This window comes from Mixophyes fleayi, chromosome 2 (assembly GCF_038048845.1).
Source record: "Mixophyes fleayi isolate aMixFle1 chromosome 2, aMixFle1.hap1, whole genome shotgun sequence".
In the NCBI taxonomy this organism is placed as follows: Eukaryota; Metazoa; Chordata; class Amphibia; order Anura; family Limnodynastidae; genus Mixophyes; species Mixophyes fleayi.
The window spans coordinates 295,556,290-295,571,067 of record NC_134403.1 but is presented as its reverse complement, the minus strand read 5'-3'; the positions used below and the strand labels follow the sequence as shown (position 1 = coordinate 295,571,067).

The 14,778-nt window shown below is 38.6% G+C and overlaps 1 protein-coding gene across 2 annotated transcripts in view; it reads right to left on the bottom strand.

The window, feature by feature from the left end:
* Nucleotides 1-14,778, bottom strand: part of RPGR (retinitis pigmentosa GTPase regulator) — a 72,342-nt gene that overhangs the window by 40,210 nt on the left and 17,354 nt on the right. The window contains exons 6-9 of one of the 2 annotated variants that reach the window (XM_075196433.1): nucleotides 14,010-14,159; nucleotides 10,461-10,619; nucleotides 7,704-7,859; nucleotides 4,996-5,120 (exon numbers count right to left, since the gene is read on the bottom strand). In XM_075196433.1, the coding sequence (XP_075052534.1) occupies nucleotides 4,996-5,120; nucleotides 7,704-7,859; nucleotides 10,461-10,619; nucleotides 14,010-14,159 (590 nt within the window). The remainder of the gene's footprint in view (nucleotides 1-4,995; nucleotides 5,121-7,703; nucleotides 7,860-10,460; nucleotides 10,620-14,009; nucleotides 14,160-14,778) is intronic. The other variant, XM_075196434.1, reaches the window with a different exon arrangement.

Below are 14,778 nucleotides of genomic sequence, written 5' to 3'. Positions count from 1 at the left end.
CTAAGTGGACACACTACTGCAGTATCAGGTTGAACCACCGTTTATTGGGTGACTGGCACAATAATTGGCTGAAAACACTATAGTGTGTACCCAGCCTTAGTCAAAGAGGAACTTGCTTTGGTCTAATGTAATCAATACATATAAGCAGGCGATGAACAGATGAACAGATAAAGACATTACCAAGTCATCTATCACATGCTAACAAAGGGTTATACAGACACCATGTTTGCTGTACAATGCCTTAACCCGTTTACAAATTTCGAAGATGTAATTTGATTAGAAAAAACAAATTTAAAATCAGAACTATGACTCACAAATTTACGTTCCCCTTGAGACTGAAATCTGGAAATAATGTGCACAGATGGATTTTATCACTGGACTAGAACCAAAAACAGAACCGAGAGGAGGCCTAAGGTTTAAGATGCTGCACTTGATACTGCTCAAAGCAAAAAGGAAAATGTGTCAATATATGTACTGATAAATGAAAGAAAATACAAATAGTACAATAGGCTGGGTGTCGTTGAAGGCTTGAGGCATGCATTTCCATTTGTCTAGCATCTCACCCAGTTAAAATATTTAGGAATCATCAAAAACAGAGATGTGTCCAGAATGTATGCAGATCATTTCATACCCATAACTGCTACTATTCGTAAAAACCTGAGAGTCTGGCTTGACAAGGGTTTCTCTTTGATAGGTAGAGTAAATGTAATTAAAATGAATCTACTCCCAAGGATCCTATATCTTCTACATACACTCCCCATCCATATCCCTAACCAGTGGTTTGGTGACCTGCACCGGGCCATACGTGACTTTGATTGGCAGAGTAGAAGACCCAGTTTTAAACACGAGATACTTTATAAATGCAAACACACTGGAGGCCTCCAGCTGCCACATATTATGACGCTGCAATGCTAAACAGGGTCCTAGATTGGACGAGGAGTGGATCTGTTAAACAATTGGTCTGGATTGAGGAGTATATACTAAATGTCATAAGTCACATGTCCTGGCTATCGATACTCCCCTCCGTACACAACCCGACACTCACCCCAACCCTGAACAGATGGCCCAGACTCCGAACTATTCCAGACATATCCTTCAGGATTCTCCCGACTCCACTACTAGACAATACAGACTTTCCTTCAGCTCAACAGAGATCGGCCTTTGCTCATTGGACAGAGGCTGGGGTCTCCGGGGTCAGCCAGCTGGTGGGCATGTCGGGTGTTATGCAGTTCATAGACATCCAGACGAAATGGGACTTACCTAATTCCGAAGTTTGGTGTTACCTGCAAATAAAACACTTCTTATGCTCCTCAGGGATGCGTGAAATGAAAGGTAGAAAACTCACTTTGTTTGAATCTCTGTGCACTGCAAACTAATACCCCAGACATACATTGTCTTCAAAATATATCATTTTGATTGAACACACCTTTAGAGCTCTGACAATTTCATAAAATATTGGGAACGAGACTTGGGAATTGTCATTTCAGATCAAGAATGGACTGACATTTTCCAACATACACATGTCAGCTCCATCAGTGTTCAGTTGATTGAGACCCAATACAAAGTTCTGACTCGATGGTACCGGTGTCCCAGCCTCCTGGCCAAAATGTACCTTGGTCTCCAAGACCTCTGTTGGAGATGCCAAACAGCAGCTGGTACCCCACTACACATTTGTTGAGAATGCTCTGCCCTTCGTCCTTTCTGGAAGACGGTGTTACTTATTTCCAAGGCTATAACCAGATCTGAAGTACCAAATTGTCCAAACTTTTGGCTGCTTAAGAATACTAAAATCCCCATTTCCAAGTACATGAAATCCACCCTAAAATATCTCAGTTGCGCTGCGACGGCTGCGATACCAGTCCACTGGAGATCCCCAACACCGCCATCCATTAAAGAATGGTTTGCACGATCAGACTTTTATATGTCCACAGGTGAGCTGATATTGTCATCAGCGGACAAATACCGAGAGTATTACATGTTGTGGTTCGAATGGCTAGAATTCAAGGAAACCCTAATGTACGCCCTCTTGAATAGATGAGGTTTCATTGATCCCTTCACAGTGCTAAACTCACTCTCTCTTGCATGACTTGCTGACTTCATAATATATATTTTTTTTTTCCCGGCTATACTTCAATCAAAAACCATCTCCACTTTGCCGTTCCAGCCTCTTTCCCCATTCTTCCTCTACCTATCTTTATCTCAGTGAAAGTATCATATGGAGTCTAATCTGTTCTAAAGTGCTTGCAATAAGCCTCTTTCAAATATTACTCATTATTTTGTTTGCTAATCTGTAGGTATACCGTATTTCCGTGAACGTAAATTAGTGATATCTTGTTATGTGATCTACATCATATGCTTCTGTTCTACCCTGTTCACCATGTCATTTGCATAGACTGTACTCTTTTTACATCCCATAAAAATTGAATGTATATAAAAATAAATAAATAAATAAATAGTACAATAGGAAGCATTAGCAAGTCTCTTTGCTAACTTGCCACCACTAATTAGTTGGGTAAGAAATCTTAACAAGTTACATCGAACACAAGTGTTTCCACACAGGAATGGACATATTGTTATGAATACTGGTCATCATTTGCTTTTAATCATATCAAAATGCTCCTGGTATAATGGTTTAGTCGAATATAGTTAGATTGGAGGAGACCTCATTGAAATGGAGATTCACAGTAACCAGGTAACTGCAACTTACTATTTTCCCATGAGTAACAGTGTCTAAAGTCAGTGATGGCCTCATGCGGCCCTCTGGGCCTTCAACAACTCCTTCATGCTTTGATTTGTTTGTGATAGATTTTAACACTTGTCTATCTTACAATAAGATGCCTACTGATATGATATTATAGATACGTGTTTCTTTTTTTGATTAAATGTATTGTTTTAACTTAATCACCGATTAAGGGTTATGTGCGTCCCTTTTGAAACTTAGAGTCGCCCATCACTGTTCTAAGGAGAGGTCATCTTAATGATGGTTTGCAGAGGTTAAGATTAAATGCAAAGCACAAAAACATGACATATGTTCATTAATTTGAAGTGCAATCTAAAACAGGCACAAATAACTGAAGATCAACCGATTGTATAACATGTTTAACAAAAATGGTGGGCATGGGACATCTACGTGGAAGCCACTGGTCTGAACACAGACCCTAAACCCTGTTTTGAGTAACAGGGTTTAGGTCTCTTGTTCTACTACTATCATGTATTTATATATTTGCCAGCATGAATAAAGAAATTTCCACACTTTGTCCCACTGAATAATTTACTTTGGATGTTAGTCTTTCAGATTCTGGAGAAAGCAACCAATCATTGGTGAAGTTCAAGCATTCTAAGAGGCTCCTTAAAATATTGTGCATTCTGCTTAGAAAGTAATATATCTGTACACAAAAAGCAAAAGAAAATTATCTGTTCTAGATTTTCTAAAAAAATAATTTGTGAAAAATAATGTCTTAATATAGAAAGTAGCTTTAATTAAACCAGATTTGTTGACATGTGTCAAGTTAATAGCTATATAGAGTAGTAATTATAATAATAATATTGTACTGATAGTCTCAAGCCAATATCCTGTGACAGGTAATGACAAAAATCATGTGGTATAACAATCTCAAACAGGAGGTATTCACATCAAGTCTCCACCTTACGGACTCTCAGCACCTTCTCTGATTCTGTATAACACTGCTATAAAATTAGCTTCTCAAGTCAGTAGATATATACAAATCTTCAGTACATGCCAGCAAGGATCTCCCATAATGGGTAAACACATTAAACGAAATTCTTGCAGAAATGTACTCTAGAGGTGTAATCATATATTATTAATATACTACTACCTATTCACTTGTGTACCTTGCAATTCAGAAATATAAACCTATGTATTTTGAAGACTGTTCCATTTAGATAAGTGGGTCATTTCAATGGAACATTTGTTGTGTGCTCAGTGCAATCAATTGGCTTCCACCAATAGCCCACATATAAAGTACAATACTTGAGCCGGCCACCCTGGGGCAACTCTCCCAATATTGCAACATGCAACCTTAAAACAACCCTGATGCCCGATAATAAATTGATTGAAACAGAACAGATCATTATTGGACATATTGGTAAATACCTTTGGACGAAAACAGTAATCACCATATTTGGGTGTGATCATTTTCTGACAACACGAACAAGAAATCCAGATGGTTAAACTTTGCGCTGAATTGCCATATTTCCTCCACTTTGTCCAACGTGTGGCCACATTTGACAATAACCCAGTCACTCGGCACTCAGGCCTAAGCTGCGGATTTGAAAAAGTGGGGATGTTGCCTATAGCAACCGATCAGATTCTAGCTTTCACTTAATTAGTACCTTCTAAAAAATTACAGCTAGAATCTGATCGGTTGCTATAGGCAACATCCCCACTTTTTCAAACCCGCAGCTTAGTAAATCTAGCCCATAGTGTATTGACTTACAGCTGCAATTATAACAGAGATGATAACTTTTCGACATCTCCTTCTGCTTGGATGGTGACCAATATCTGTGAGGCGAGTCTCCCCTAGACTTCCATATGTGCACCCCAAGTTTTTTCCATCCTCCTGGCAGGAGAACCACAGAAAGCAGGCAGAGATTGTAGCATTGGCTACCTGGCACACAGATAAGACAGGACTCTGATGCTTCATTTTGTTTCTGGGCACAAAAAATTTACTTTGAACAGTGAAGTGATGCATCGGAGAGCAGGAAAACCAATGCAGGGATCTGTCTGCATTCTGTGGTCCTCAAGACAAGATCTGGAAACAACTAGGGGCTCCAGGAAAAATTAAAGTCCGGGTAGAAGGTCTAATGGGCTTCAGTAGGTAATTAACTGGTGCAGCCATTAGTGATGATGACTGATTATTATGGATTTAACATATAGTTTTAAGCAAAATGCAATTCATTGTACCTTTATGTCAGCTAACTAAATGTAACATAAATCTGCTTAGAATTTATATGGGAAAAAAAGGGAAAACTTACCGACTGGACAGTAAACTTCAGAAAGTTCTTACACAGTGTGGGTAAAAACTGATTAGTGAAATTCTCTTCCCCCAATCCAAGCTTTCCATATCGTCCATCCCCAAAGGTATAAAGAAGGCCTTTCTCTACAACACAATATATGCAATTATTAAAAGCAAACATAGATTATATGTTTATATATAGTAAACCATTTTTACATTGTCCTTCGATCCATCTGACTAGACAATTTTCAAACATTTACCATGGTATAAACACAACAGGTTATGAAATCACAAAGGGTCATTTACTAACCGTAAATGTGCAACATTCACCCGTTACTTGTCTGCTTAGTACATTTAATATTGCACTTCCACCAGTCTTTGGACATACCTCCATAAAAACCATGTACGCACACCTTTGTGTATAGACCTTACAAGGTACACGATGGGGGACTAACCAGGACATATAAAAGTCCAACTTGCTTCTACTTTAGGACCACTCCCATCAATGATTTTGACTTAAAATCCTGTTCAGCTTTTCCTCATTTGTTAAATTAGTCCTGAGGGTGAGGGGACATTGTGACTCTCTTTATTGCAAGAGTCACCTATGTGTATCTGAAACTTATTTTATTTTATTTAACTGCACATAAAAACGTACTCTCCAGCAGAATGGCAACTCAAGGCGCAGAACGACATGACCTGTTATAAATATAGGGATAAGTCCTTTTGTGTTAAGGAAAAGAAAAGGCTATGAGTCTTCCTAAACAGCTGTGAATGCCCCTGTAAATGCACCCTGTCCACCCCTTTATCTTATTCAAGTAATCTTTTATTTTAGCCAACAAATTCATGCATTTCGACATAAGACCAAGTGCAAGTGTGCAAATTTGTGTTCCCTTACTTCTTTGCACAAAACAATAGCGGACTCCTGGGTATGCCAAATGCAAAAAACTACCTCAAGTACCTAATGCCAGCTGTTCGTGGCATTGGAGTCAAAATTAAAACATACTTTCTTTATAATATGGTGACTTTTTCTTTAAGAAGCATTTTTCTATAGTTTGACTTTGAGGAGATTTCACAGCTATTAGAAAAGGACTAAATCAAGGCTCAATAATTGCTATAAAAAAAGTAAGAATGGACAATCAGTTATCCTTGATTTCAAATCTTCAGTGACATCTCAGAAACACTTTCAGGTATACAGCTAAGCCAATCAAATCCAACGATGATCTGTGCTTTGGAACGATCCTCGTTCATCTCTGGAGCGTACACACTAATTCCAATCTCGGGCCGAACGGTCTTTGGTCTTCTATCGTTTGCTTTACTCAATGCTCTGCTCAAAACACTGTAGTGTGTACCCAGCCTAAAATTTGCGTGGGAGAACAAAATAGTGCAACAATGCTGAAAGCTTGACGTGAGAAAACTGTTAGGCAGATTAGATCGCAATCATCAACCTGATCTGTAATCAGAATTCAAGAGCACCGTGAATCAGCTTGCTTTTCCATATCACATACACTGGTTTAATGTAACCTAGAGAGGTTAACTGCCTTGGGATTTACATTCAGATGGGTTCAATGATCTACATTTTCCAGCCTTTTTTTTTTTTTTTTTTTTTTAAGTTAAATGTGAGTTCACTGCATGTTTCTAACCCCTGCTCTGTCAACAAAGCTTGTGTAACTCATCCACAAACTGCACCCACTTTGGTTTTGCAGTAGTGCATCTAGATGGACTGCCAAGCGATCTTCATGCATACCTACTTTCAGCTCAAGTGCACATAAATTTGTGAGCACTGTGCTATAGTGTAGACATCACATCAAACCATAAGCTCTTACCACTTTAGAACCACATCTTTTATTTAATAAAACAGTTCTGTTTTTTTCCTAAATTATTGCTCAGTTCAGCCTTATTCATGGCTTAAATTAATCATGCAACGACACCAGCATTATCCTTATTACCAGTGGCACTCTTGTGTGTTTTAAAGCTATTATTTTACATTAGCCATAGTGCACCCATAAATGCCTAAGAAGTGCAACCGGAAGGTCATTCAATAAATGAATACAACAAGACCTGTACCCTGCCAGCTCAGAGCTGGTGCACAATTCAAGTCTTTTTGTGGAGTGAAAATGGAAATACACCCTTGCGCAAAGCGAAGAACGCCCCTAAAAATGAGCCTCCTTCCTTTTATCTCATTACATGCTTTATCTAATTCTTACACCACAAACTTATATATCGTTCTTGGACTGATCTGCAGCGTACCCCATACTGAGCAAAGAGCTTCTGTTCCCTTGCAAACACTGCCAACTTGCTCTGCAAACCAATGCACTTTGGTGCAAATTTAGGCACACATGTGCTAACTGAGCCATGCGATGTTACCAAATATGATTTTGCTTCTGTGCCCTATGCGTGCTCTAGGTTAAAGCTTTAATAATGGACAAGATCATTCTCATTTGTTACCCTACATACATTACGGTAAATATTATGGGTAATAACCGTCTCATACCTGAAATGTGACTAGATATTTATAAAACGGTTATATTCTAACCTACAAACAGAAGATCACATGAAAAGGGTGCACTGAATGAATAATCAGTGATCAAACTACAGTTCAACAAATTTAAAGCACAAAAACACAATGGACCACTAAATACAAAAAAAAAGTTAAACAAAACAGAAATAACCAGGATTCCCACATGGTTTGTATTTTGTGCAATATATGGATATTATCTGCACACCGACCTGTAATTACTGCAGTGTGGTTTTCCCCACAAGCAACATATCGAATTTTATGTGGCTTCAAAGCATCTACTACTTTGGGTGTAGGCGTTTCAAAAATAAAAGTGCCATGTCCTAGCTGTCCAAACTGACCAAGGCCGAACGTATAGACTTCTTTGTCTGGAAGGGAACAAAAAAAAATAGTAATAACCAGAATTAGCTGTCCTGACCTTTACACAGCTAGGAAAACATGTAATGAGCACAGTAGAGAAAAACTGCATCTTTACAAAACATAACACAGCAGATAATCCTATTAAATTTATACTTTCTATTTAAAAACAGAAAATTAGTCGATAGAATGGAATTTCCTGTGCTGTAAAGTGCTTGTTTCATAATTACAAATATGAACATTTTACATTCAATAGTAGATATGTATTTGCAACTGAATGTACTGCGTAGAAGAGATTTTCATACATGTGTTTTGTAATGTCTTTGAAGCTTTAATACACATTATAAATACATGTAATGAACAGTGAGATGCTTCCCACTGCCTGGGGCAGAGTAAACAAATTTACTTGCAGCAACAGGATCAAGGAATGTACTCAGGATATGTCTTCAATTCAACTCCTTTAGGATTGAGATCTGTTGATTGGGGATGTCTTATCATTCAGCTGAATTCACTTTTATGCGTCAGAAAAAGTAAATTTGCAGATGGATACACTGTTGCCATAAAGGGAAGCACCTGATCAGCATCAATGTTAAGACATGCGGCAGCACGGTGGCTTAGTGGTTAGCACGTCTGCCTTACAGCACTCGGGTCATGAGCAGGGCTTGCTTAAAGGTATAAGGCGCATAATTACAACTCATGCCTACTTGCCTATGTGTACACATACACACAAACATAGTAGGTGAAAATGGCACGACTGTATGTAGTCAGCGCATTTACCATGCTATACTACAAGGGCAATACTACTCTATCTGTATGATATAAATCATACCACAAGAAAAAGGTCATTTTATTAGTATTTCTATAAACACAACTCACACCTCTATGTTTTGGCCTGTATTACTGAGGATTTAGTGTGATTCAAAACGCTTTAGATATGTTTATTTCCTATAGTGAACTAAACAGAAGTTAACAAACTACCGTATTTTTCGCTCCATAAGACGCACCTTTTCCCCAAAAAAAAGTGGGGAAAAAAGTGTGCGCGTCTTATGGAGCGAATACTAAAAAAAAAGCCTTGTACAGAATACCTGGTTGCCGTGGGGACGCTCCAGCGTCCTGCTGCCGGGCGGATGTCTCCATTCTGCAGTGGTGTGCGCATGTTAGTGACGTGGTAAGCGCTGAACGTGTCAATGGTGTTGAGAATAACACTACGTCAATCCACAGTGGAACGCACGCCGTCTCTCCCGCTGATCGGCCCCAAAACACCACTGGGGACCTGCTCTGTGAGTGCGGATAGCGCTGTCCGTTTCAACGGGGATCCCTGCATCTTGGTCACCCTAAAGAACCATTGGACTCCCTCTACACATAGCAATCAGTAAGATATTTGCCTTTATTACAGAACGTGCACTAGGTGCCTCAAAGATGGATTGCTGCATCATTGCACATTTACACCTTACTAGTAAATACTCCCTATAGACTCGAGACAGGAGGGACAGTGAATTGTATTTTAGTTTGGATAGGTTTTTAGAAGTTAAACTTTATTGATGGGTAGTGCAATTTCTAAGTGGTAATTATAATACATTCTCTGACCTCTTATGTATGATGAATTAGTTGTTGGACTATATTTTAAAACTCATAGCCATATTAGCAGTGCCATTTGGTTCAGAATATTTGAGATTTGGTTCAGAATAATTTTTTCCCTGTTTTCCTCCTCTAAAAACTAGGTGCGTCTTATGGAGCTAAAAATACGGTACATTATTACTTATATATTTCATTTAGTTTCAAACTTAATTTTTTTCACATTTTATCATTCTGTTTCATTCTCTGTTACAACTTTGGAAGATGTAAATCACATTTTAGATACAAGGACAAAGAGAAGATTGAAGGGCACCCTCTGCTGGTCATCAGCCGAGTTACATTAATGCATCAAAGAATTACAGCACACAGATGTAGTGCAAGCGATGTTTAACAACTCATCTCCAAAAAAGTACAAATCATTTTAATTATTAATAAATTGTAAAATGTATACATTTATCTCTGGGTTCTTTCACTGGATCAGACCTAGCGGAGTATTTGTAATTCTGATACTAAGGAGAAGTAGTAGATTCAAAGTTTGCTGCACTAACTGGAAGAAACTAACCATGGGATAAGCAAAGAAAAGTCTATTTCTCCCTGCTGTACATATCACATATGCGCTGAGGCTTTATCTATGTCGAATTTGTCTGTTCGCCCCGTGTTTGAGTGGATTCTCTCCAGGTGCTCCGTTACCCCCAAACTCCACAAACCTACTAGTAGGCTATTGGTCTGCTGACAAAATTTATCCTAGTCTGTGCGTGTGTGTGTATTGGGAAATTTAGACTAAGCTCCAAACATTCTTTGCACAGCGTTATATATATATATATATACACACACACACACACACACAGTGGTTAAAGTGGGCTGCTAGGCTGCTATACCACCATATACTGCTTTCAATGTAAAACTTTCAAATTGCATTCACTTACATTTTCCATACTTCTGTGTACTGTTACATACTGTATGGTCTTCCAGGATAGTATGAATATTACTAGAATTAATTATCAATCACAATCAAATAACAACATGGATTTACAAACCTGTGACTGCAATGGTGTGACCTCCACCACAGGAAACCATCTTTACCTTCCTAGGTATTCCAGGGACACGCTGAGGCTGTCTGTGATTCTCTAGTTCCTCACTAGCCAGACCAAGCTTCCCATTTTCAGGTTCACCAAAGGTGTAGACTTCACCATCTTCTATACAAAGATCCAAAACAGAAGAATCAATCAAAACAAAATCCCTCGGCCGCTTCTCTGCGTGATTGTGATTTGTTACCAAGAGTAATTATTTATTGGTGGCTTTTTTTTCAGACAAACATCTCCGCTGTAAGAAAACAATGTAAGCCCTACTTGAACTATTTTGTTCTCTACTGAAACAAATCACAAACTTTATTTAGATTTAATTTTCCTGACACAGTAAAATGATATGAGTTTTGCAGCAGTTGTACCACTTTATTGATCAGAGATTCCTTCATTAACACTATGGCCTGTAACTACATAGTTATAAACATTACAAACTTTATTTTGATGCTGCCCATACAACCTGCAATTCAGATTTAGTCATGCCAATTTAGTCATGCTAGATCAAATGGTTCCAGAATTTGTCAGATGATCCTGATTAACATCTTACATCAATTAGGTTTGGCAGAAAAGGCGGTCAGAAGATGATCGCAATCTCATAATCAAATCATTGCCTGACTGCACTAATTGGGTTCATGTTTTGCCTGAGTACTGCATGGTCAGATCCCAGGCTGTGGTATGCTGCAAATGCACAGACAAATTCAAGAGCATAGGCAGTGAACTTATAATTGGATCCATTCCTCTTTTAGCGGCATGCTGCTGACCATTTTTCCACAAAGGAGCTTGAACTTTCATCCAGACTATACTATCAATTGTTGTTTTGCACCTTCCATGCACTGGTGACGCACATTTCTAGATGCACAGTGAACATTATAACAAAACAATGACACGTGTATAAAATACAGCCCCTCACTCAGTAAGGGCATTCTCTATGTAATGCACATGTGAACAAACAAGCGCATATGCACAAATATAAATGTATTACATGCTCAAATATTGTGTTATTAGTAAATAATCTTTACTGTATTTAATCTATTTAGTGACTTTTTTTCAATAGGATCTATTTACTCTGGTAGTGTTAAGGAGTAATGTATGTATTTGGTTTGAGAAACAGTATAGATGAGGCATTGCTGAGAATTCTCTTTTAATGAGACATCAACGTTGGATACTATAATGTAAAACGACATTTTGAAAAGCCAATGCATTGGGTATAGCTCTCCTTAAATCATGGCTATGTCCATATCCAAGAAAAGATGTGCTCAAACACTGTTGCTTGGCAATTGCTCAGTAATACCATGTTTCATAATAACATGCGCTGCCCTGTAACACTGTATTATGGTCTACAGGTGGTATTTCAATTTGCCTCGAAAGAGTGAAGTGAACACAAATATTAAAAATGTAGATTACGGTTCTCTGTGCAGAATACGTTTTGCCCATATATTATACTGAACTGTTCTAGAAAAATAAAATAAACCCTGCTTCTAAACAAGGTATAATTTCATTTACAAATAAAACATGTTTCATAAGCAAGGTACATGATGCTCTTTTTGTTTTGAAGCCCCCAAGTGGTGCAATCAATTATGATTTTTATAAATTGTGATTAAGCCAATGTTAAATGTTCCGTATAAATAATTGCTGCAACTGCCATGTTCCGCTTTGATCTGTTCCCGCTGCATGCAGCATATTTACAGCATAGTCTTTTTCAACTTAAGGCTTTGTTCCAGGTTCCTTTCTCTTACATAGCCTGGCTGCCACCTACTTTCTAGTCTAGCTGAATTTGGCCAGAAAACAAAGCTCCTCCCACCCACCAGAGCACCATGATGAGATTTGGGCAGCCCCTCGGAATCCCTCAGACTATAATTGGGACTTGCAAAGCTAAGCCCAGGATCGGTTTGTCATGGCAGCTCTTGAAGGCGCTCTTTTCTGGTCGAAACATGGTGCAGTGGGGATTTTTCTGGCAATATTTAAGTCAGAGTGCTGGAATATTGCAAGTGTACCTACTTCTGGTAAATAAACTTTAAATGCATGTGGTTAAAAAAAAAGTATAGTAACATATTGCTCAATAAACATTGTGGTATATTATGTTTTCATATAGTGCGGGCCTGGCCAACCTGTGGCTTTTCAAGTGTTGTGAAACTACAAGTCCCAGCATACCTTTCCAGCCATCAGCTTCCTATCTGCTGGCAAAGCATGCTGGGACTTGTAGTTACACTATATCAGGCCTGGCCAGCATGTAGCCACATGTTGTGAGTTATTCATAGGAAATAAAAGGCTTATGTGCAGTAATTTGCTCATAGAAGACAGCCCTAAAGGTATTATCTCTTAATACAAGCAGCAACATAGTCCACAGCATTGCAGAAAGTGACGGTGAGGAAACCGGGCTTAACGTAACTTTCTGCGCCACACAGCTGGCCTACCCGGTACCTATCGAAGGTTCAAAATCACCCAGGCAAAAAGACGAAATAAAACAAATAAGTTTATTTAACAAAATGGTAGCACGAAACAGCAATAAACATATTTAAATAATAACTTGCAACAAATAACACTACAGTCTGGCACAGACAACATACAGGGTATAATGAAAATACCTCCCAGTATCCTTGTCACTCTCAGGGACTGCTGTCTACCAATCCAAGCTTATCCCCCTCTCTCCTTTAAGGCTACCAGCAAAGGTAGCAGCCTTCAGTTACTGTCACTCCGCTTTCGGCGGACACACAGCTCCCCAAGACCTGGAGAGGTAAACCAGGGCAATGGCAGTACTCCAGGGACCGATTGTCCCGTTCCTGTCAGGGGCAGAGAATTATGTCTCAATGCCAGCCTGACCTCAGCTATCACTTCTTAGTGAATGCGAATTTGCTGTCCTCTAGAGCTCTCTTAAGCCCAAAAATGACCTCATCAGCAATTTCAGGACCTGCCAGATTGGTCCTTTTCGGTGTTTAACTTTTCACAGGTAAACAATACAGCCAAAGGGATAGCAGATGAGTCACCCCTGATTTAATTAGGGACAAGCATTGTTCTGTGGCTATACAGAGTTTGGTAAAACAGGAGAGATCACAATCCAGACACATTTATATTTAAATACACAATGCAGTCCTCTGTAATTAAACATCCAGCTCACATCTAAACAAAGATGAGAGACACCCTGGTGTGCAGTACATTCATACAGGACTGGTGGACAATAACCCTTTAGCCTAGACTGAAGCAATGGACTAGTCTGCACGATAAGGATACATGCTGGCAGACCTTTTACTACTTTCAAAATAGAATATACACAAGTCTAAATATGACTGAGAAATATGGGGAACCAGAGGGCTAAAAAAAGTATATGTTTTTATAGTCTGCAGTTGACAGGTTGAGGTGATATTAATACCTTGTTTCCCCACAGTAACATACACAAGTATTTAGATTTACAAACAGTAGAGAAAGGCCTATTTCTATCCTATAGCACATTCATAAAAATGTAACAATTTGCCATCAATGTCCATAAATGTTATAAACTTTCCTTACGTGTTACAAATGCTGAGTGGTAATAGCCACAGGAAATCCAGGAAATCGGCTTCCCAATATCCACCTGGCGAGGGATGCAGATGTTCTTCTCATTAGCAAGGCCAAGCTGACCTTCAGAATTTTCACCCCACATGAAAAGTTTACCATCCACTAAGAAAAACCAGAAATATTGCTCTAATACACTTTAATATTTGTTATTTATAGGTAAAACAACTCTCTCTCTCCTTGCTACCATAAAACAGAATAATATTATGTTATTACAAGGACTGAAGTCAGATTCATTTCACAAGAGAATGTAAGGAGAATGAGACTTGTCTCTCACAGCACCTGCAATGTATAATTAATGCTTGCAATAAGCTCCAACTGTCGGTCTGTACAAAATAGCCTGGATTCTTATGCATTTAAAGCATTATTCTACTTCATCGGTATGAAATCCAGCAGAAAATACAGACATTTCATGCAGTTGTCAACGCTTTTTAACCAGTTTTTATTATACTGTACACACTCACACATTACAGAAATGATCTAGAATAGTTTAATAATTTATTATACAATGGGTAACAGCTACACAAATTGCACAACTACAAATATATTTGGCATTGATGAATTTTCACTCCACCCTAATTTCCCTCTTAATTCATTAGCTGTACACATCTGGCACTGTGACATTACATTCAAATGGAGCAAGATTAAGGGCTAGATTTACTAAGCTGCGGGTTTGAAAAAGTGGGGATGTTACCTATAGCAGCCAATCAGATTCTAGCTATCA